At 56.7% G+C, this 23,153-nt stretch overlaps 1 protein-coding gene across 3 annotated transcripts in view; it reads right to left on the bottom strand.

Moving 5' to 3' along the window:
- Positions 1-23,153, bottom strand: part of GRM4 (glutamate metabotropic receptor 4) — a 100,553-nt gene that overhangs the window by 9,406 nt on the left and 67,994 nt on the right. For 2 of the 3 annotated variants that reach the window (XM_059937505.1, XM_059937507.1), the window contains exons 5-8: positions 22,184-22,324; positions 7,418-7,618; positions 7,091-7,227; positions 4,862-5,797 (exon numbers count right to left, since the gene is read on the bottom strand). In XM_059937505.1, coding sequence (XP_059793488.1) covers positions 4,862-5,797; positions 7,091-7,227; positions 7,418-7,618; positions 22,184-22,324 — 1,415 coding nt within the window. The remainder of the gene's footprint in view (positions 1-4,861; positions 5,798-7,090; positions 7,228-7,417; positions 7,619-22,183; positions 22,325-23,153) is intronic. The other variant, XM_059937506.1, reaches the window with a different exon arrangement.

Here is a 23,153-nt window from a genome sequence, read left to right as displayed (position 1 = left end):
CTAATACAGGCAGAGTTCGCTCCATGGGCATGCACACTCGGTTTAACACCTTGCGGCCGCCACCTTGAATCCTGAATAATTTTTGAACAAGGGGCCCTCGTTTTCATTTTGCTCCTGTCCCTGAAAACTATGGAGCCAGCCCCGAGCACAGGCCTCGGTGTTCTGTTCTAATCTGCTTTTCGGCCTAGGAGCATTTCTGCACACAAAATACAAGGAGGGGTGTAAAGAGATCAAACTTGGACAAAGCTGCCCCCGTCTGCTGGGGCCCCTCCCCGCCAGCATGGGCCCTGGGGGCTCCTCTAGCCATGCCCAGGCTGGGGGCGGCTGGCCCTGTGCACAGAAGTGGGGCTGTGCACCCCCAGCCCCTCTCCTTGCCCCAGGGTCTGGAGTTCTCACCCCACCACTGGCTTCAGCATTGTTCTGGGGCCCCCCGGGGTGAAGGTGCATGTCATCACCAGGAGGTGGTAGCGTGTTAACCTTGTCAGAGAAGCAGCGGTCCTCTGGAACCTCTAGCCTGCAGGGATGGGGCCCAGGCACGGATGCAGGTCTCAAACGGATGCAGAGTAAGAGGCGGCTTCCAGGATGTGATTTTACCTTCTCTCTTCTTCCAGGATGTGATTTCACCTTCTCTCCTAACCACCCATCCTCCAGCCTGAACTGCCACCCCTCCTGCTCCCCTCTTTGACTTTGGTCAGGCCCTTGCTACACTCCGTCCTCTGCAAGGAATCCTGCCTTAGCCTCACGAGTCACTGCTCCCCAGAGTGAAGGAGGTTGTCAGAGCTGGGTTTGATGGGGGAGGACAGAGGTCACCTGGGGTGGGGCCAAAGGCAAAGAAAGGAGCTGCTGTGGAGGTGGACAATGCAGTTCCTGTCTTGTGCTCGGTCCGGTGGGGGGCACAGAGGAGTCCGCCTGCTTCGTGTTTCTGCCCAGGCTGACTCTGGTGGGTCCTGAGATCCTCAGTCTAACAAACCAGACAAATGACCTTCCCCACAACCTGGCCAGCCTCTGAGGCCACGGCCCGCCCCAGCCTGGCTGAGCAGTAACCCCAACCGGTGGAGAGACGATGCCCCAGTCAGCTCAGGGTAATGGCACGCGGCTACGCAGGTGAGCCCTGGAAATCCAGGCCAACATGGGAGATCCGGTCGCCTGCTCACCAGAGCAACAGGGACAGCTTCACTCGGCGCCACCTGCAGCCTGGGGGACAGGCGGGGTTGCAAGTATGCGTGCGCACACACCAGGGCACGCACAGATGCTCACAAATCCACACTCATGTACCCATGCAACCCTGCATTCACACACACACACCTGAACTCACAGCCGCACACTCCTACCTGACTCAGATACACCTGGGTTCTCACACACACACACCCCTTCATGTACCTGGGTACACACACGTGTGCACACACACAGATGCACTCAACACACCTGCACACATATTTGAACACACACATACACCTGTGCACACACACACCTACACTCAAAACATCTGCACATACACTGCTGAGCAAGCACACTTAATCTGCACACCCAAATACACCCTAGCAGCCATGAACCCTCAGTGCACACACCTGTCCATCCCCACTCAATCTGCGCACACACACACACACACACACACACACTGCCCATCCACTGCTCAATGTGCACAAAAAGGCACACACACATTCTGTACACACACACTTCTGTACCCATAACACAATTCCCCATAGTAGCCCCACTCCACTCCATCTACACAAACACACACACAAACACACACACACACACACACACACACACACACACACACTAGCACCCAGGACCCAGCAGTCATTGGGGCTGTTTGTAGCTCAGACATGACACAGCACAGATAGAGCCCCAGGGTTGCCTGAGCCTCTAAGAAGCCTGGTGGTCTGAACTGGAGGGACTTCAGAGCTCCCCTCCCCACCCTCGCCTCATTCAGAAGCCCAGAGAAGGAGGGGGTGTATCCCATGTTGACACCATCAGGGGCAGAGCTGGGTCTCAGGACCATACGCTGGTGTGGGCCAGCCTGCTTTGTGACCCTGGGCAGGTCCCTCGCCCTCTCTGGGCCTCAGAGGAGATCATCTCAGAGGCTCCTTTTCATAATCTGTACTGAGAGGAGCCTCCTAAAAAGGGAGAAATCAGAGGCAGGTGGGGTGGCCTGGAGAGACGGGGGGAGGGTGCCGAGAGGGGGGCTGGGCCCCAGTGCCTGGAGGTGGGAGGGTCTGGTAGCAGGATGGCAGGGACCACACTGGGAGCAGCGTGCTGGCAGGCAGCCAGGGGAAGTAACGGGAAGGCAGAGCAAGGGCCTGAACCGCCATGCTGTCGGCCACCTGGCTGTGTACCTTTACACCCTGAGGAGGCGAGGGAAGGGGCCTCCTGGGATTGTTGAGGGTAATGTCTCAAGCTGCCAGCTTCCTGGGGCGTGGGCGGCCTCCCCTGATGGCTCCGTGGGCCCCCTGGGTGCTGCGGGGCGTGCGGGCCTCTGCCTGCAGCGGGGAAGGCCTCTCGCTGGCCTGCTGGGGGTGGAGACCCAGCCCACCGTGTGAGCTGTTCCTCAGCGGCGGTGGCTTTGGCTCAAGTGTGCAGGGTGGCCTGGAGCAAGGTCTGGTCTCAGACCTCAGGGCGCTCACTGCCAGCCTCAAGGTCTGCTTCTCAGAACCCCCAGCCTGCTGGGTCACCATTGGAAGACAGGCCACAGGCCTCTCTGCACCAGACCCAAGGGATCTGGGGTGGAGGGCGCAGCTCCTGCCCTTGAGGAGCTGCTGGAGAAGGGGTGGGCGCCTACCAAGGAAGGCCCAGCGGGAGAGGTGCCCCAGAGCTGCAGGGAGTGGTGTGGGCTTGGGAGGGGCTCCTGAGTTAGACAGAGTAGGTTCAAGTAGTCCAGCCGTGCCTCCTACTGGCTGTGTGACCTTAGACAAGTCACTTCACCTCTCTGTGCCTCCACGTCCTCATCTGTAAACAGGGATGGTGAATCTACCCTAGCCCACTGTTGTGGTGTCTGCTGACCACCAGGTGAAGTGCCTAACACATGACAAGCAGCCATCCGTGGTTGCTTTGACTGCCGCCTCACTGAGGCCAAGCATCCCTAGGAGCTCACACCCAGGCTCACTCTTCAAATGCTGTCCACAGGATGGCGACTCCCCCAGGTACAGATCTAACCCAGCCCTCGTCCCTGAACCCCAGACTCACATAGTCAACCACCGACTCAACAGCTGCACTTGGACGTCTCATGGGCATCCCAAACTCAGCACCTCCAGAGGACTTCCGGATCTCCGCCCCCCATAGGCTCCGCTGCCGTCTCTACCCCGCCCCGCACCCCCCCACCCCAGTGCAGACACTCCTTCCTTCCCATCGCTCACACCAACGACTGTGGAGTCATCCTGACTCCCCTCTGCGCCTCTCATCCCACATGCACTCCATCGGAAACCCAGCCAGCCCCACCGCCCTGACACAGCAGGAATCCCCCGCTCCTCACCACTCCTGCTGCCAGCAGCTCCTGTCGGGATCATTACAACCACCTCCAGCAGGGCTCCACCCAGCAGCCAGAGGGATCCTTTTAAACCTATGTCCCAACGCATCCCTCCCTGCCCAGAACCCCACAGTGGCTCCCTTCTCACTCCCGGTAAAAGCCAACATCCTTCCCACAGCCTCTGGGTCCTACACCATCTGCCCTGTCTGCCCCTTGACCTCGTCCCCTCCACCCTCCTTCCCAGCCCCAGCCTCCTTACGGTGGGTAAACGGCTTTTACACCCCTCATGTTGTGTGATTGTTACAACACCTGTAAGGACTGCAGAGGAAGGGTCATGGCCCCAATCTATTGATGAAGAAACTGAAGCAGAGAGGCCAGCTGGCTTGCCCAGGATCCCACAGTTAGACACAGAGCTGGGGTCCTCGGTCCCTCTGATTCTCCCTATCTCTGGCCTCTGACTTCAGTGACTCCCAATCCTTCAAGATAAACCCCCCCAAGCACCCAGGCAGCGCTGGGGCAGTGATGTGGGCAGAGTCCACGGGGCCCTTGGGGTGTATCTAGACCCTCAGGCCAGGCTGGCAGGATGGCCTGACAGAGCCAGCAAGAGGCGGCTCATCGGCAGCTCCGGCCAGTGGAGGGTGGACCCTCAGCTGATGCTGCCAGGTACCCCCGCCTGGCCTTCGGGGTGGCTTGGGGCCAGGGAGAGAGGGAGCGAGTGCCCAATACATCACCCACCTCAGGGACCCATGGGGATCCTGCAAGGGCAGAGAAGAGGGTGGAGAGAGGAGGAAGAAAAGAGGAGTGGACAGAAAGGAAGATGGGCTGGGTAGGGAGAGAGGTAAGGGAGAGTATAGAAAAGAATGGGGAATTCCCTGGCAGTCCAGTGGTTAGGACTCCACGCTCTCACTGCTGAGGGCCCGGGGTTTGATCCCTGGTCGGGGAACTAAGATCCCGCAAGCCACGTGTCACAGCCAAAAAAAAGAATGAAAGCGGGGGCAGCATCCCAGGCTGGCAGAGAGGAGAGAGGAAGGTGGGAAAGAGATGGGGAGGAGAAAAAGGTGGGGTGGGAGAGGCAGGGATGGAGAGATAGGGAAAGAGAGAGGAGAGGGAGAGAGGAGAGGCAGAGGGTACAGAGAGGGTGGGAAGGAGCAGGAAGGAGAGAGATGAGGAAGCGGAAGGTGGGGGGGGGGCAGAGAGAAAAGGGAGAGGAGGCAGGAGAAGAGAAAGGGAGAGAGAGAGGAGAGAAACCCAGAACCTCGAGAGAAAACTGAGACAGAGAGAAGACAGAATGAGGCAGGAATGAAGGCACTTCCAGAGCAAGGTGGGAGGCCAACTAGCCCCAGGAGGCTGCCCCCTGCTTACCGCCCTCACCCACCCCCAGCCCCTGCCGCTCACCTTGTCAGCCGACTGCGAGGTACCAAAGAAGATGGGGATAAAGGCGAGCCAGACGATGCAGGTGGTGTACATGGTGAAGCCGATGGGCTTGGCCTCGTTGAAGGTCTCAGGCACTCCGCGCGTCTTGATGGCGTACACGGTGCACGTGACCATGAGCAGCATGCTGTAGCCCAGCAGGCAGATGAGCGACAGGTCCGAGATGTCACACTTGAGCACGCCCCTGGCGAAGCGGGGGTCGAGCGTCCGCTGGTCCTGGAAGTCCACCACCGAATGGGAGGGGTCCACTACAAACCACACGCAGATGCCCAGCAGCTGCAGGGAGATGAGGCTGAAGGTTATGGCCAGCTGCGAGGCGGGGCTGATGAAGCGCGGGGCGCTGACCGACCGCTTGCCCTGCTCGAAGATGCGATAGATGCGGTTGGTCTTGGTGAGGAGGGCCGCATAGCTGATGCTCATGCCGAGCCCCAGGAAGATCCGGCGCAGAGAGCAGGTACCCAGGTCGGGCTCGGCGATCATGAGGAAGGTGGTGGCGTAGCACAGGAAGATCCCCGCCAGCAGCACGTAACTCAGCTCGCGGCCCGAGGCCTTGACGATGGGCGTGTCGTTGTAGCGCACGAAGGTGACCACCACGAAGAGCGTGGCAGCGATGCCCACCACAGCCAGGAAGAGGGGCAGCACGGCCCAGGGTGAGTCCCACTCAAGCTTGATGATGGGGATGGGCTGGCAGCCCGTGCGGTTCTCTGTGGGCCGCATGTCGTAGGGACACGTCTTGCAGGTGTAGCGGTCCACCTGGTACTGGTACCCCGTGCAGGGCTCGCAGTGCCAGCAGCAGGGCATGCCCTTCACCGTCTTCTTCCGCTCACCCGGCTGGCAGGGCAGGCTGCAGATGGAGCGGGGCAGCTGCTGCCCGCTCCCCGGCCATTGCATCCGCTCTATCTGGCAACAACAGCGCAGAGGAGCGGGCCTCAGGACGTGCCGCCAAGTGCCCTGGACTGCCCCACTGGTGGCACCAATCTGAATCACTTAGTTAGTGATTTTAGTTAGATGGCTAAAATCCAGCTGCCCGGGCCCTGCCAGGATCAGCTGAATCCAACAGTTGCATTTAAATAAGCTCCCCGGGGCAGGATTCAGACCCAGCTGACCATGGGGGAATCCTGCTGGAATACAAAACTCCCAAGGGTCATATGGAGAAACGCCCAGAGACTGGCAGTGACAACCTAGGGTCACATGGCAGAGTGGAGAGAACCCAGCAGTCCCGACTCCCAGCCCCATGAGGCCTTGCTACTCAAAGTGGTCCCCAGACCGGCCACATCAGCATCACCCAGGATCTTGTTGGAAATGGAAATTTCTGGTCCAACCCAGACCCACTGACACAGAATCTGAGTTTTAACAAGACCCCGCGGGTGACTCCTGTGCACCCTCAAGTAGAAATGTGCTATGGCTCAGCCCACTGGGCCTCCCCCAGGCGGCACAGGGACTTGGGTTCAGAAGAGAACAACGAATAAACATTCAATCAGAGGACCAGTAATGTGTGCCCACGGGTTAGCGTTTCTTTGCATCTTGCTCTAAATGAGTGCTAGTCACTGTTATATGTCTCTGAAGACACAACTGCTGCAAGCTAAGGAGCGATAGAAGCTGGCACGCCCTACTGAATGTGTCACAAAGTTCTGGAAAGTAAGCGAGAGCCCCATAGAGCTCCAGGCACTGGGCAAAGGGTGCCTGACTACACCTGGGAGCCGTATTCAAAGCATCAGTTCTAAATAAGTGGCTCTTAGGAGAGTTCATGCTTAGAGAACAGCAGGCTGTGCTCTTTGCCTTAAGATGTCGTCCTCCTCTGTCCAGACGCAGTCCTCCCCTTCCTCACCTCTCTCCCCCCCAACCCCCCCAAAACTTTGAGCCCCTGAACTCCAGCATGACTTCATCTATCCAGAGTTCTTGCCCTGCGAAGGGGCAGCAGGCAAGAAGACCCCAGGCCAAGGGAAAGGGCAGGGGCAGGAAGGGCAGCAGAAGCCCAGCCGCCCTGTTCTTCTGTTCCAGGGTTGGGGGGCTCAGGGCCCTCTGAGGTCTACGGTGGGACATGGAAGGAAGCCCCAACTTGGCAGCAGCAAAGCCGGGGGCAGGGCTAGTCGGCGACTGCCTCCCCTTGGCCTCCCCTCCCAGGGTTGGGGTGGCCTCTCTCCGCCCCCTAGCCCCCTGGGACCCCTCCCTGCCCTCCCGCCAGGTGCTTACTCTGAGGTGCAGGTGGTCAGTCCAGGAGCCGATGACCTTGTACTCGGCAGAGCCGTTGTGCAGCTGGTACTGGTAGATGTCATAGCGCCCAGGTGCGTCTCCGTTCTCATTGAAGGTCACAGGGTTCCCCGCGATGCCTGCGGGGGCCCGTGGGGGTCACACACTCAGTTTCTTTGCTGAGCCTTCACCCAGAGTCAGGAAGGATCGTGAGCCCAGGGCAGAGACACCTCTGTAAGGAACCCCTTGGAAGCATCTGAAGAGACCTCCACGCACTCCCACCCCATGGAGCCCCAGGACCCCTTCCCCAGGGTTGGGTGGTGCCCCCACCTGAGAAATTGACGCTGCGGATGTACTTGAGCAGCTGGGTGCCGTCCACAGGGTCCATGCGCGGGCAGAGCCCCACGCGGCCCGGACACAGGTCACGGTGCATGGCGTGCAGCGCGTGGCCCATGGCGTACACGGCGTCAATCACAAACTGCACCTTCCCCTCCTGCTCGTACGCCGAGTCCTGCCCAATGCGCTCGCGGTCTGCAACGAAATATTCAGAGTGGGGGCGCCCATGAGGCCCACCATCCTCACAGATGTATGGTGGGAACCACAGCAGCCCCGTGGGGCCCGGAGAGCCCACCTGGGCACACCTAGGTCTCTGGGCCCCCGGCCCAGTGCTCGCTCCATCACCCCAGGAGATGGTCTTGTGGAGGGCCTGGGGGATGGTCCTGAAGGTCTGCTGCCCTCCCTACTGTACCGCTGGACCCTGTGCCCTGAGGCCCCAGAACAGCCAGGGCAGGCTCCCTTGTCCCCATCACCCTCGGAGGGCAGTGAGCCTGCGGGTCTCCCTGTGGCCGTGGTGCTTGCCTGCCCTCCCCCAGCCTGGCCTGGACCAAACACGGGAGCAGCTGGCCCTCACACAGGCAGGAGCTGTGACTGTCGATGAGGGCAGTGGTGCCCTACAGCAGCTCACCCATGGGTAGCCCCAGCACAGGGTACGGGTGGGGAAACTGAGGCCCAGAGACGGTGAGGGACCTGCCACAGGTCCCTCAAGATTCAGGACACCAGATGCCCTCAATGACTTCCAGATGCCCCAGACACCAGAAGGCACCATCATCCCCATCCACTCCTCCCCCATGTCAGTGACATCCCCCCATTAGCCACAGTGAGTGAGCTTTGCAAAATGGGGAACCCACCCCACTCACCCCCTTCTCACTGCAAACAGCAGTGGCTCCCCAGGGCACCGTGGCCTCCCATCCTCACCCCCTGGGCTCTGGGCACACCCAACCCCTCTGCTCTGGGCCCTGTGCAAACTCTTTGGCTGCTGGAGGTCTCGATGTCCTCTTGGTAAAAAGATCATCATCCTGCCTCACAGAAGTGCTGTGAGGCTTAAATGAGATGAGATACAGAAAACATGTGGCACATAGTGGCTGACTAAGCCACATTGTTATTATGCTTAAGTGGTCAGAATAGAGGGTTTCTAAGGTGGGCTACAGAGGTCCCGGGGCCAGAGCAAGCCAGGAAGTCTTTCTGGAGGAGGAGGAGCTCCTGGCCTGGGCCCTGGGTAATAATGATGATGAAGAATAAGGACTGCTAACTTCTTTTTTTTTTTTTTTAACTTGCTCCTGTTTATTGTTTTTTTTAATTTTTAATTTATTTTTGGCTGCATTGGGTCTTCGTTGCTACACATGGGCTTTCTCTAGTTGTGGCGAGCAGGGGCTTCTCTTCATTGCGGTGCACAGGCTTCTCACTGTGGTGGCTTCTCTTGCTGCAGAGCACGGGCTCTAGGCACATGGGCTTTGGTAGTTGCAGCATGTGGGCTCAGTAGTTGCAGCATGCGGGCCCTAGAGCACGCGGACTTCAATAGTTGCGGTGCATGGGCTCAGCAGTTGTGGCGCGTGGGCTCTAGGGCACTTGGGCTGCAGTAGTTGTGGCATGCGGGCTCAGTAGTTGTGGCTCATAGGCTCAGTAGTTGTGGCACACGGGCTTAGTTGCTCCGCAGCATGTGGGATCTTCCACAGACCAGGAATCGAACCCGTGTCCCCTGCATTGGCAGGTGGATTCTTAACCACTGCGCCACCAGGGAAGTCCCAGGGGCTGCTAACTTCTATGGAGCATCCACTCTGTGTCAGGCACTCTTCTAAGCTCTTTATGTATATTAAGTCATTGAATACTCAGAACAATGCTATGACGTGAGTAATTATCCCCATTATAGAGATGGAAAAACTGAGGCACAGAAAAGCTCACTGGCATTCCAGGACCACAAAGAGCTGGATTTGACCAGGTGCTCCAGATCCCAGCCTGTGCACCACACTACACCTGAGAGATTGTAAGAGCCTGACTGCAGGGGGAGGGCAGGAAAGTGGGGGGGGGGGATGGGGCAGGGGCTCTGAGGTGAGGACAGAGGGGCCAGAGGATGACAGAGGAGAGGAAGGGAGAGTGCTAGGGAACCCCAGCTTCCCCCCCCCACAGCCCCTGCATACAGCATGGCCTGCAGCCTCCTCCCTCAAGGCCAGGACAATGAAATTTACCCTCATACACACACACACACACACACACACACACACACACACACACACACACACCCATGCCTCCCTGTTAGAGGGCCAGTGCTGCACCTTACATAAGTAATTCCCCAGCGGCCAGCAGGGTGAGTGGCTGCACCTGTGTCCCACCCCATGGGCCACAGGCCTGGGTGTCCCATGGGATCCCAGGGATCCACAGATCACCCCCTAGATTCCTCTATTTTTAGCCAATGCATGGTCACTGTGCCCTGCTGCCCAGGGCTCGCATGGAGCTGATGGCACATCTCATATCCCTGTCTTGGCCACCAAGACTCTGTGACCAAGGTCAGAACCTGACTCCAGTACCCCAACCTCAGGGTCAGAGATCAAAGGTCCCCAGTACACAGACTGGACAGTTTAGGGGCAGATGCCCAGTTGGCTCTGGGGGCACTGCTGGGTCCAGAGAGAGCCCACAGCTTTTACGGCATGGCCTTGGGGCTGGAGACAGGGTAGTCTTCAAGGGGGCTCACCTGGCTCTCTCAGGGGTCAGCTAAGTCCCTGGCTACCCACTACACTTCATTCACACAAGACTGTCTGGGCTGAAACCCCAGCTCTACCACGTACTCTAGCTGTGATCTTGGACCTGCCACCTCATCTATCGGGCTTCAGTTTCCTCATCTGCACAATGAGGATAATGATGGTACTTACCTCATAGGTCGGGATAGGGTCCCTATGAGGATAAATGGGTTTATATTCACAACGGGTCATAAGGAGGGGCCTGATGCTTGCCAGGTGCTGCAGAAGTTTGTTAAACACAAGGGTACAAAGAGTTCTAAGCCCTGCCTGCCTCGGAGCTCCTGGGACAGCAGAGCTTTGCTAACAGGCAAAGCTCTCTCTAGGCCACGGCACAAACGGAGATGGATGGACAGGAGAGGCGAGTTCTCCAGCCTCAGCAGCCTGCCCTCTTGTTCAAGGCTTCTGATCACAGCTTCTGAGAGCCAGGAGAGAAGCGCAAGGGACAATCCTGTCCCCAAAGGGTGACAGAGGGGCCTGGGGCAGGGTTGCATGGAAGGGTCCAGCCCCAGACCCCACCATCACCCCCAGCCCCCAGGTCCTGCCCTCTGTATCCCGCTGCTCCATGCTCCCAAAGCTCCCATCACGCCCTCATTTCATATGGATGAGAGACTGAATTACTAACCAGGACGGAGGGGGAGGCTGCAGCCACTGCAGAGAAGAAGCAGCTCTATCCCAAGGCCAAGGACACACCAGGCCAAGGGACCCTGGCTGAGCTGCCCTCAGCCCCCTCCTCTCCCTATCTTCCCAGGGGTCCCTCCTCAGTGGTCCAGCTGAAGCATCCATCCCTGGGCCACTCAGGTCCAGGACCACGTGCTCTCACTGGGGTCACGAAGCCACCTGCACTGGCACTGGAATACAGATGACCCCACAGGAGGTCCTCACCAGGGGAGCCCACCTCTGCCTGGGGAGGTTCCCGTGGGAAGGGCTTTGGGGTCCTGTGGGCTGTGGGCTGTCAGCAGCCCTTGAGCACTGCCCCTTTGGGATCTCCACCCCAGAGTTGTCATGGTGCCAGCCATGGACTTCTGGAGATTTCCCAACACACTTTCACGTCCTTGACTTTTGTCTCAAGTCTGCCCCCAATTACAAATGAGATAACAGGGCAGTGAGGTGCCCTGCAAAGGGCCTTAATTTGAAAGGGAGCGGCGGGCCTTGAGTGTGACTCCCTACACACACACACACCCCCCTCAAACTCCAAGGGCACTTCCCCTGAGCCCCACAGGAAGCAACAATGACAGAGCCTAAGTGTGCTCCCTTTGGGGGAGGGGGAAGGGATCACAAACACAAGTCAAACAAGGTCAAGACATGCTGTCCTGAACGTCGGAAGCTGTGCCCATAACCAGTGCAGCTCTCCGCACACCCTCGACTCTTCAGCAAATAACCCTGCAGCATGGCTGGTGCTTCCTCTCCCCCGAGCCTCTGGGATGTAGGCCAGACTGGCCCCCATCACAGAGGAGGTAACTGAGATTTGCAGGTGGTCGAGTACGGTACCCAGAGACTTGAGGGAATCCTGGCCCCCAGCAGGTGTTCCTACCCACCTGGGGATTGGCCTGGCTGGTGAGTAGCTGGGATTTGAACCTGGATCTCTCCGGCTCCCAAAGAATTTCCATCACCCTGAACTGTCTGCCTCCTTCTTCTCCCTCCATCCAGCCCCGACCTGCCTTCCCCCTTCTCTGGGGCTCAGGCCTTGCCCCAGTTGTCTGGCCAGGCCTAACCAGGAGCTAAGGATCCCTGTCGCCAGGGCTGGAGGACGCAGATGGCCATGGAGGGAAGCAGGGGGGTGGGTCAGAGAATCCCCTTTCATGGGTGGTTGGGACCCCCAGGCCCAGACAGGGGAACCACAGTTCTGGCAGGAAACAAGACACACATTTCTGAGAGCTCCTAGAGGAGATAAATTCCAGACACATGGCAGCAATGACAGCAGCAACAGTTTGAAGATGTCCTAATTGTGTCCCGAGGCACAGTGAGCCGGAGATGTGTTTGGCTCGGCCACGGATGACAGCCAGCCCCGGAACCATCCGGGAGAGGATTTTCTCCGTCCAACCCCGCAGCTGTGGTTACTACAGCGACTGCAGCCTTTGTCTGCAGGTTGTAAATTGTAATTGAAATGAGTTTTCAAGGTTGAAATAATCAGAGTTCCTCCCTGTCTCCCTGCTCACCTCTCCACAACTACTCACCCCACCCAGCCACAATCCTCCTGAGTTCTAGGCTCATGTGTACACACACACACACACACACACACACACACACACACACACTCCCTCACATAAAGGTATACAAAATCAGCCACATATACACTCACATATTTTCACATCTACACATATTAAGTAGCAACACACAAACCTGCATGCATTTATATACATCCCTATACACACATCTATGTTCAAACATGTAGAAACATAAGTGTCCATATAAACACATACTCTATATATTGGGTTGACCAAAAGTTTGTTCGGGCTTTTTTTAAGATTCTTTTTTTTTTTATGTGGACCATTTTTAAAGTCTTTATTGAATTTGTTACAATATTGCTTCTGTTTTTATGTTTTGGTTTTTTGGCACGAGGCATGTGGGATCTTAGCTCCCCGACCAGGGATCGAACCTACACCCCCTGCACTGGAAGGCGAAGTCTTAACCACTGGCCCATAAAGGAAGTCACTCGTTTGGGTTCTTGTAACATCTTACGAAAACCCGAACAAACTTTTTGGCCAACCCAATACACAGCTACACAATTAGCATGACACTCCTACAAGCATGTGGTCATTCAGATTCACTATCGGCTGAGAAGCCCCACAAGCAGGTCCTGACAAGGATGTGAGTACAAGTGTTTCATCTGGGTGGTGATGGCTGGAAGCACAAATCGGGGGTGAGGAAGTGAGGCGGAGACGGGAAGGGATGGGAAGACACTAACGCCAGGTGTGAGGCTCAACCCCGTGGGGGGCTCTAGAAAACTGTGTAGCCTATGCCTCAGGGCTGTCCCATCTGAGGGGATAAATAGCCCCGCTCCCACCAGTCTCAGGCTGCAGACTGCTCCCGGGGGCATTAACTCCATTGGCAAAGCAGGGCTGGGGAGCGCCGAGGGGACCTGGGGCACCACACCCACAGGTTCAAGTCCACACGTGTAATCGGCGTAGGTGTGTGGACATACCACACACATCTACACACATATAAACTTGCACCTACATACAAATGCGCAAACATACACACCAGTTTTCATCCCTTGTGCAAACTTCCAGGGAGCAGGATAAGAGGGTCCTAGGATGCCCCCCCGCAGGGAGAGCTGTCTAGTGTGTGGTTCTGCCCTGGACCAGCCATAAGACCCTGGTCAAGTAAAATTTACATCCCCCAGATGTAAATCCAGGGTAATAATACTTACCTTGAGGAGCCACTGAGAGGATTCAAGGAGGCGCAGACGTAAAACACACAGCATCATGCCTTATACATAGTGCTCTCTAAGCCTCCGTTTCCCTCTCCTCCCTAACACTTCCCCGTGGATAACTCCCCACCCCCGGAGGCCTCCCCCCCAGCCCTGGGCCGCCCCTCCATCCTGTCTGCAGCCCGGCATGTGCTGGGTCTTCCCAGACCCCCAAAAGATGAGGGTGGGGGACCCAGGTCAGCTCACCCACTGACACTCAGATGGGGGAGGAAGCTGCCACCTGTGCTTCCTGGCCAGTCCCCCTCTTTCCTGACTCTGCCTGTGGTTGAGCCATTCTCCTCGTCACCTCCCTGGAACACGCAGGTCTTTCTGAGGGTCCCTGAGTCCTCTCCGGAGGCCAGGCTCCACCACTCCGGCATCTCCAGAAGTCACAGAGCAGGCTCCCCCTCCTTGTCTGGAGTTGCACCCTTGTTCTTCAACCCCACTCAGACCACAGTGTCTGCCAGCCCCTCCCCTTGAACTTTCAACCTCCATCAAGCCACCTGTTTTCCGAGTAGGGCACCTCTAAACAACTCAGCCCGGTCCTCCCACCCCTAGATCTGTTCCGCCAAATTCTGCCACAGCTCTCCGCCAACTCCTGTCCTGGGGACCCCTGAGCCAGCCCCAGTGTCTTGGGGGGTTAGGGGTGGGGGCCCGTAACGGTCACCCCCTCGGGGGCGGGGAGGTGAAGGGTCTTGCCCAGCAGCGGGGGCGGGGGGTGGCGGCTCCTGACTGTCTCCCAGGTGCTCTCTTTCTGGCTCCCAGTGGTGGTACAGCCCAGGGCTCCCCGAACTTGAGCCAGCCTCAGGCCCCTTTTGAAGGAAAACAATTCTGTCCCAGGATGATCCTAGGATGAATATGGCCCCAGGATGAAAATACTGACGTCAGAGGCTGAAGCCCTGGCAGTGACAGCTACTGCCAACTGCAAATGATCACAGGAGCAGAGAAGTTGTCTTTGCAATCTGTAAAGACCGCTTTTGGAAGGCCGTCGAATGAAAATGCCAAGTTCAAGAATCGTCATGGAACTCCTAAGTCCCTGAGAGTCTGACCTCAAGAACGTATCCCCAGATGTCCACAGACCCTAGTTCAAGAAACAGGATGTGGACGTCCGGCCAGATGGGAGCAGCTTGACACCCCACTCCCCCGCCCCCCCATTCAGCCTCTCACTGGCCTGCCGAGTTGCTTAGCATCTCTGAGCTTCGATCCCCTTGTCTGTAATGAGGTCGGCTCCCGGGACCATTAGAGAAGAGTGATACCTGCAGCAGAAGCCACACTCGGCACCTGCACAGGCCAGCTCCCAGGGAAGGTTGTTTTCTACCCCTCACTGGTTCTGCCCAGCCCAGGGGCCTGGGCTTAGCTCTCCCATACAGGGTCAGACTAGGGCCAGGGGTGAAGGGGAGGCAGCTCGCGGGGCCGAAGTCACAGCCAACTCCCCATGTGGATGCCCCTTCTCCCCCATCACCCAGCCATGCTCCTTTTCCTTCCAGGAGCATCTAGTTTTTCCTCTACTGGATCTTTGCTGTCAACATAGAAATATGTTTTAATTTCTTCCATTTAAACAGAAACCGTTTCTCGACCCCACTTTTCCCCCAGCTAGCATCCCTCTCTCCCTGTTTACAACAAAACTTCTCAGAAGGGTTGTCCTTACTCACTGTCATCAATTTTTCTCTCCTCAATTTTTCTCCTGACCAACTCCAGTCTGGGTTTTGCACCCACCTCTCCCAGGAATCTCCACGTGGCTATGCCTGACCCTCCACCCACCCCTCCCCATCTCAGCACACCACCAAGAACCTCAGAGTCATCCTTGATTTTCTGTCATCTTTCTCTCACCTCAAATCCTTTAGCAAACTCTGAGGCCACACTGCAAAACTGATAAAGAATCAGACTCCTTCTCACCATCTCCATGGCCACCACCTGCTCCAAGTTCCCATCACCTCCAACCTGGACTACAGCCCCGGCCCCTAACTGATCTCCAGCTCTGCCCTCACCCCCATCTCTGCTCCAGGAGGCAGCCAGAGTGAGCCCATTATAACATAAATCTGATCACGTCAATCCTTTTTCAAACCCTGCCATGGCTTTGTCTCATTTGGCATTAAAAGACTAAATCCTTACAAATTGCCAACAAGGCCCACAGACCTGTGCCACCCCGCCCCACTCTCAGACTTCATCTCCTACCTGTTGATCTCTCTGCTCCAACCACATGGGTCTCCTCACTGCTCCCCAGACCTGCCAGGCCTGAGCCTACCTCAGAGCCTTTGCACATGCTGTGCCCTCTGCCTGGCACGCTCTTTCCCAGTCACCTTCCCAGTGAGGACTTCTGACCTCCTGATTTAAAGGTGCAACATCCCTAGTCTCCCAGAACACTCCAGGAGGCCTCCTGGATCTGTCCTCTCTGGTCTCATGATTAAGCTCTCTGGAGGACCTCAGCTCTGACTACTGGGACCACACCATCATGTACTACCTTGTCTTCAAGGCCATATCATCTCCCACCTGCAGGGGGAGCTCCCCAGGGCAGGTCTGTCCCCTTCACAGAGCCCAGCATAGGGCTGGGGACACAGTCAGCCTCTGAGTAAATGCCAGCTGAACAAGTAAGAAACAGCACCGAGGGGAAGGGCTCAGGACCCCTGTGGCCACCAGGTGGCTGTCGGCTTGGGCAAATGTGAGTTCCTATAATGAGTGGCACAACCTGGCGCATAGTAGGTAATCCCAAATGTGGGTCTTCCTTCCTTTCCCCAGGTTCCTTTAGGAATGTGGAGGTGAAAAGAGCCACAAAGCCAGGCTGGAATAGCCAGAGGGCCATGGGGCTGGGATATCAGCTGGCCTGAGGCAGGACATCCCTGGAGCCAGATGGCCAGAGTTCAAATCCCAGCTCTGCCATTTACTACCTGTATGACCTTGGGAAAGTCTTTAACTTCTCTGTGCCTCGGCTTTTTCATCTGTAAAATGGGTTGCTGTGAAAAGCAAATGCAAAACACTAAAACAGAGCTTGACATGTAATAAATGCTATATAAATATCAGCTGTTATTATTGTTATTGCTGCTAGCCCAGGCTGGGTGATCAGCATCTCCCCACACATCCCCAGCTGCCATGCGGCCACCCTCCCTCTCAGAACTCCCGGCCCCTGGGAGCAGCAGGCAGTAAATTTCTCCTATCTCCTCATAAACCAGGCCTTCCTCCGCTCAGCCATCACCTGGCTGGCAGTCCTGTCAAAAAGACGGATGCCACATCTGCCTTGTTTACAGCTTTAATTCCCAAGCCCTGCTCTGCAGGCTCCTGGGGAGGGGGCCAGGAGAGGAGGTGGGAGGTGGGCACTGCCCTCCCACAGGCCTTGACAGCTGCAGAGACGCCCTGCTCAGTGACCCCTATCTCGCTCAGGTGTGCAGCAGCCCGCAGGCCATCTTCTAGTGCTTCCAGCAGATCACCTCCACTCCTTCTCTGGGAAACCATGAGCGAGGCAGCTCTGCTAGGGACAGGGCTCTGGGGGATGGAAGTGGGTAGTATGATCCCCATTTTACAGATGAGGAAACTGAGGCCTCAAGAAGTGACCTGCCCCAGGTCGCACGGCTAGGAAGTGGCAGCACTAGGATTCACACCCAGTTCAGGGGGACTCTCACAGTTGTGTATTTGAGAAAGAATGGGTGCCCACGACCCCTTGCCACTTTGAGACACACCAGCCCACACCAGCCCAGTCTCCAACTGCCAGTAACTGCCACTCTTCTGAGACTCTCTGGCCACAGAAGCCCTCTTTGCCAGCCATTTGGCATCTGGAGGCACTGAGGAATTAACACCCTCTGGGAACAGCCAGCAATGATTGACAGGAGTTGGTGTACACACACCCCAGCTCCCTCACACCTCCAGTGGGATGATTGCCAGGCGTGCTCCTTTCTGTCTCCAGAGCCCCCGGGGGGAGTGAAGCTCCAGCTGTTCACAGTGGTAACCTGCTTGGTATCACACCCTTTATGTCTGCCTTCCCTCCCCTACCAATGTTTCCTGGGATTCTCTCCCAAAGAGACGACTGGCTCTCAATTCCTTGTCTTGAGGGGAATTCAACTTTTTTTTTCTTGACCGCGCTGCACGACTTGTGGGATCCTAGCTCCCCAACCAGGGATCGAACCCGAGCTCTTGGCAGTGAAAGTGTGGAGTCCTAACCACCAGACCACCAGGGAATTCCTGAGGGGAATTCAACTTAACACAGCCTTGAAGGATGGATCGGATCTTCCCAAGTGTAAGACCCCAGCATGAGAAGGTCCTTCCCACCCTCTGAGAAGGTCATCAGGCCCATCTGTTGCCCTGGGGAGGGAAGGCACAGACTTGGCAAAGCAAAGGGCAGTGGAACACAGGAGTGGCACTCGCTCATGCTGAGATCATGGGCCGGGCCTGAGAGACTGAGACAGGCAGAGGCTGACTATTGAAACCGTTAGCATTGAGGGGACCAGAGTGGGCCCACCCAGTGTGGATGGGCAGGCAGCCTGGAAGAAGTGAGCGTGAAGCTAGGCTCGGGAGACAGAGTGAGGCAGGTGGAGAATACAGGGCTAGCTGAGGGCAAGCTGAGGGCAAGCGAGAGGGTGGCTGGGGGCGTGGGAGGAAAGGAAGTGGGAGAGGCAGGTGGGGCACCAGCTGGAGAGCCAGGGTGGCTGGGGGCGTGGGAGGAAAGGAAGTGGGAGAGGCAGGTGGGGCACCAGCTGGAGAGCCAGGTTGCCTGGGTATGAATCCAGCTCTGCCAATTCTCTAGCACTGCAATGTTCACCAATCACCTCAGCGTCCTCTTCTGTAAAATGGATGCAACACTTGTGACAGCCTATACCACCCACCCTCAGGATGGTGTCCTCCCCATCGGGGATCCCACAACCGACAGAATCCTTACAGCAGACTTGAGCTGTTAAATTACCCAGTTGCAGGTAAATCCCACCTCTCCCCCTCCCTCTCTATCAACAACCACCACCATTTTATCAGCGCTGATCATACACATCCTTTTTCAGCCAGCTTCTTCATACTCTTCAAACACATCACCAATCCTCCCAACAACCCATTGAGATGGGTGGTGACTTCCCTGCCTACTCTGAGACTCAGAGAGGCTAAATAACATGTCCAAGGTCATACAGCAGGGAGGAGGCAGAGTCGGACCCAGACCCTGACACGTTGACAGGTGCCCGGTCCAGAGCCCGTACTCCATGGGTGTCACCCCAGCCCTCCTGGCCTACGGGACTGGCTCAGCTCAAACCTGGGCAGGGCCATGAGAAGCCAGAGCTGCCTCCCCCTCACCCAGGGTGGGTCTGAGATCCCACAAACATTCCCAGCAGCTCCCCCGCCCCTCACCTCACCCAGAGATGGACGGGCTCACTGTGCCTGACGTGGGGCCACCCAAGGACACTTACCAGCCTCTGCTGGGGCTTCAGATGCAGCGAGAAGGATCCAGGTCAGCTGGAATATGCTGTCCTTCCACCCCTCCCTGTGACACACACCCCAAGCTCATCCCGGGCTCTGATGCTTTGCTCACGCCTTCCCCACTGCCTGGGGTGCACGCCGTCACCCCTTCTATCACCCACCTCTCCTTCTGAGGCAGTGGTTCCCATACTTGGCTGCACAGTAAACCACAGGGGCACCTTTTAAAAATCCTGGTGCTCAGGTGGTACCCAGGGCCAATTACGTCAGAATGTCTGGGGCTGGGAGCCAGGCATCGGCATTTGAAAAGATCCCCAGGTGATTCGTTGTGAACAAAGCTGCTCTTGCCTGAGGTTCCCAGCCCTAAATACACATAAAATCCACCGGGAGAGCTTGAAAAACAATCCACCCCTGAGGTTCTGCTTAGTGGGTCTGGGGGTGGGGCCCTAGTAGAGCTCTAAAAGTTCTAGGTGATTCTGATGCACAGCCAGGCTTGAGCACCACCCTCTTACAGTTCACCAAGTGCCTCCAATCAGCTTTCTCACCTGCACCCCCAGACACCCTCTGGGCTGGCTCACCACCAATCCCATTTCTCAGATGAGAAAGCTAAGGTCCTGACAGGGTACAGCTGGCCTCAGGTTCCCAGTAAGGCTCTACACTCTCCTGAATCCTGATCAAGCCCTCCTTCCCCACCTGCTCTGACAGCTCACACACCTCCCTGAGGGCACCTAGAGAGGTGCCCGCCCCCCGCCCCAGTTCACCAGCAGCTGGGGAGTCCTGATGAGGACTGGGAGTCTGGAAAGAGCTTACAGGGACTGACCAAGGCCTTCTCCCTGCCTGCCCCTCCCAGACCAAGAGGAGACTCCAGAAAGCCCCGCTCCCTTGGCGAGCCAGACACAGGGGCCGAGATGCCCCCTTATCCATGTTGCCCCCACTTTCAGTCTCACCCATCCCCATCTCCAAGCCAGGTCTCGTGACCTATAATCAGGGTGAACATACAATCTTCCATCCCCACTTGGGCACTTTCGAGAATAAAAGGGGATGCTCTCAATAATTATGCCAGGAAAAGAGAAGTACACAGGATGCTCCTACCCATGAGGGCCCAGCCTCCCACGCCCAGGCATGTTTGTACTTCTTACACCTTTGTTGTGATTACTGCCTCATAAAGACCTTTGCTGTGCAGCCTTGGGCAGGTTGCTTGACCTCTCTGACTCTCCATAGCCTCCATAATATGGGGGTCATAAGAGCCCCTAGAGTTGTTGTGAGGGTGAAATGAGATGATGTTAAAATGTCTGGAACATAGTAAATGCATAGTAAAGAGAGGTGTTTATGGTTATTAGCTCACCCAAGAACGTCGCCCCTACGTAAGACAGACATGCACATATATACCTTCTCTTTTAGACACTCATGTACATACACAGTCACATACAGTCACACACACAAGGGTGTACACACACTGCTGCCTACACCCACAGGAGTTTGCCTGCGTCCCCAGGGGATACCCACAGTCCTAAGTAGCCACGATTGCCCTGTCCACCAGAAGTCAGCATGCTCCCCACCGGCCCACCCACCTCACCATGCTCCCTCCTCCCTGGCCCTAGTGGACCAACCCCCCCGCCCCCAGCTGCCAGTGACTGCATGCAGCATGTCCCTGCGGCTGATCCAGTGGCCCTTGCTCATCTGGCCCTCTGCCCAAGCTGCACCCATCAGTCCAGGAGACTATAAGAGGGAATTCATCATCCTTGCATGGGCACCACTCATGGTTGAGGGGTACACAGAGCCCTCCCAATGTCCCTGACGCCAGGTCCTGCTGCAGAGCTACCCAGACAAAGAGCGCACAAGGACCCACATCCAACTGTATCAAAGGTGAACGCGCCAAGATGGCTACCGTAGGGGTCTGAGGGCCTAGAGCTCAGACCTGGGTCCACATCCTGCTCCACCACCTTTCATCTGCGGGAACTCAGGTCCCTTTACTTACCTTCTCTGAGCCTCTGTTTTCCAATCTGTAAAATAGACCCATCATCCCAGCCTCCCGTGGCTCATTCCCTGTCCTTTTCAGGACTCTGCTGAAACGTTACCTTGCAGGGAGGCCATCCTCTTTCTTATCTATTTTGTTTCTACTGCACTTTTTCCTTCTGACATAGTCTATAGTTTACTTACTTATCTTGTTTATTGTCTGTCTCCCTGTTAAAATAAAAACTCCAAGAGCTTTTTGGCTCTTTTATTCACTGCTATATCCATGGTGCTTAGAAAAGGGCCAGGGAGGGCTTTCCTGGTGGCACAGTGGTTAAGAATCTGCCTGTCAATGCAGGGGACACGGGTTCGAGCCCTGGTCTGGGAGGATCCCACATGCCATGGAGCAACTAAGCCTGTGCACCACAACTACTGAGCCTGTGCTCTAGAGCCCGCGAGCCACAACTACTGAGCCCACATGCCGCAACTACTGAGGCCCGTGCGCCTAGAGCCCGTGCTCCACAACAAGGGAAGCCACTGCAATAAGAAGCCCATGGACCACAACGAAGAGTAGCCCCTGCTCACTGCAACTAGAGAAAGCCCGCACGCAGCAACAAAGACGCAAAGCAGCCAAAAATAAATAAAATAAAATAAGTAAATTTATAGAAATAAATAAATAAATAAATGGTAGGGACTGTGTTTAAAAAAAAAAAAAAAGAAAAGGGCCAGGGAGTGGGAGTCAAACTGGTGTCTGTTGAGTGACTGTGGGAACCTGGAGGGGTTAGAGATGGTTTCTGTAAAGTGCTCAGACCGGTGAGCGTTAGGATTCACAGGGCAGCTGGGGTCAGTCAGTTCTGTGGGCTTGCCAGAGGGGCGTCCAGATGAAGCCCAAGGTGAGCAGCCAGACGGCACCTCTGCCCAGACCCAGGAGCCCCTTCCCCTACTCAGCAGCGTCCTACGGCTGATGGTCTGAGAGATCACCGAGGTTTCAGCTACCCTAAGCCCACCCACCGGCAAGGCCCTGGCGTCAGACCTTCAGTCAGTCCTGGCCCCCCCCCTTCTGGCCCCACCACCTGAGGGCTCCGCCCCTTCTGGCCCCCAACTCTGCCCCCAGGCAGCACCGCCTGGGCCCCTTGAAACTGCTAGCCCTGCGGTAGTGTCCCGTAGCCCACCCCACTTGACACTCTCAGCCTTCTCCCCCATAGCCCCACCCACTCAGGGCCCACCCTGGCCCCGCCCCCTGAGGCTCAGTCCCACGCCTCGCCCCACGCGCGTGCTCACTGGTGCACTTCTTGACATGGCTGCCTTTCTTGAGCGCGTGGCGGCTCAACTTGCAATGGAAGTTGTCCTCCCAGAACTCAGCAAACCAGATGTTGCGCCGGTTGTTGTCCAGCGTGCGGCTGGAGAAGTAGCGGTCGAAGCCTGGCGGGAACCAGGACGTCAGGACCTCGTGCCTCCCTTCCCCACCCGCCCCCTCCCCTTCCCGCTTCCCGCAGCTTTCATGTGGCCCAGGCAGAGGGAGGCGGAAGGGAAGAGCACATCCTCTGATCCAGGGCCCAGCCGGAAAAAACAAAATGTGGACCATTTCATTTTCTGCACAATGAAAAGAGCTGTATTAAATTCCAGGGAGAGCTTGTGTAATCTTACAACTGCTTCCTTTATGGAAGAAGTACAGGATGAGGGTGCTTCCGCTGCTTCTTAACCACCAAAATGGTAATATGGGGCCTCTTTGAGAAGGAGTCACTTGGGGGCCCTGAGATAAGAGCAGAGAGGCTGGTGGGGGGCAGGCACCCAATCCTGGGAGCACCTGGGCATTCTAGTTCTGAAGAGGAGACCGGACCAGAGAGTGTAGGGAATGACCCAGGTCACACAGATAAGATGGGGAGCTGGATCTTCCTCCTTCAAGTCCAGAACTTCCCCATCACTGACAGAGGCAGCCTCCTTCTCCAAATGCTCCTAAGGGCTTACCCACTCTGCTCTAAGCCTAGAAAACCCCATCCCAGGGTAGGCAGGCTGGTGAGTGAATATCGCCTTCTCTCTCCTACCAGTGCCCCTTCTATATATATCATGATCATTCCGTGTCATGGGCACAGTTGTCTGACTGTCGGAGCTGTCAGGGAGGTGCTGGCACTGGTGGGGGACTGGCCTTAGAGCAGAGTTTCTCAACCTTGACCCATTGACACTAGGCCCGATCATTCTTTGCTGGGGTGGGGGGCGGGAGCGGCAGGGGGCTGTCCTGTACATTTCAGGA

This window comes from Balaenoptera ricei, chromosome 11 (genome assembly GCF_028023285.1).
Source record: "Balaenoptera ricei isolate mBalRic1 chromosome 11, mBalRic1.hap2, whole genome shotgun sequence".
NCBI lineage: Eukaryota > Metazoa > Chordata > Mammalia > Artiodactyla > Balaenopteridae > Balaenoptera > Balaenoptera ricei.
The sequence above is the reverse complement of the archived record's forward strand: the minus strand, read 5'-3'. Positions and strand labels throughout refer to the sequence as shown.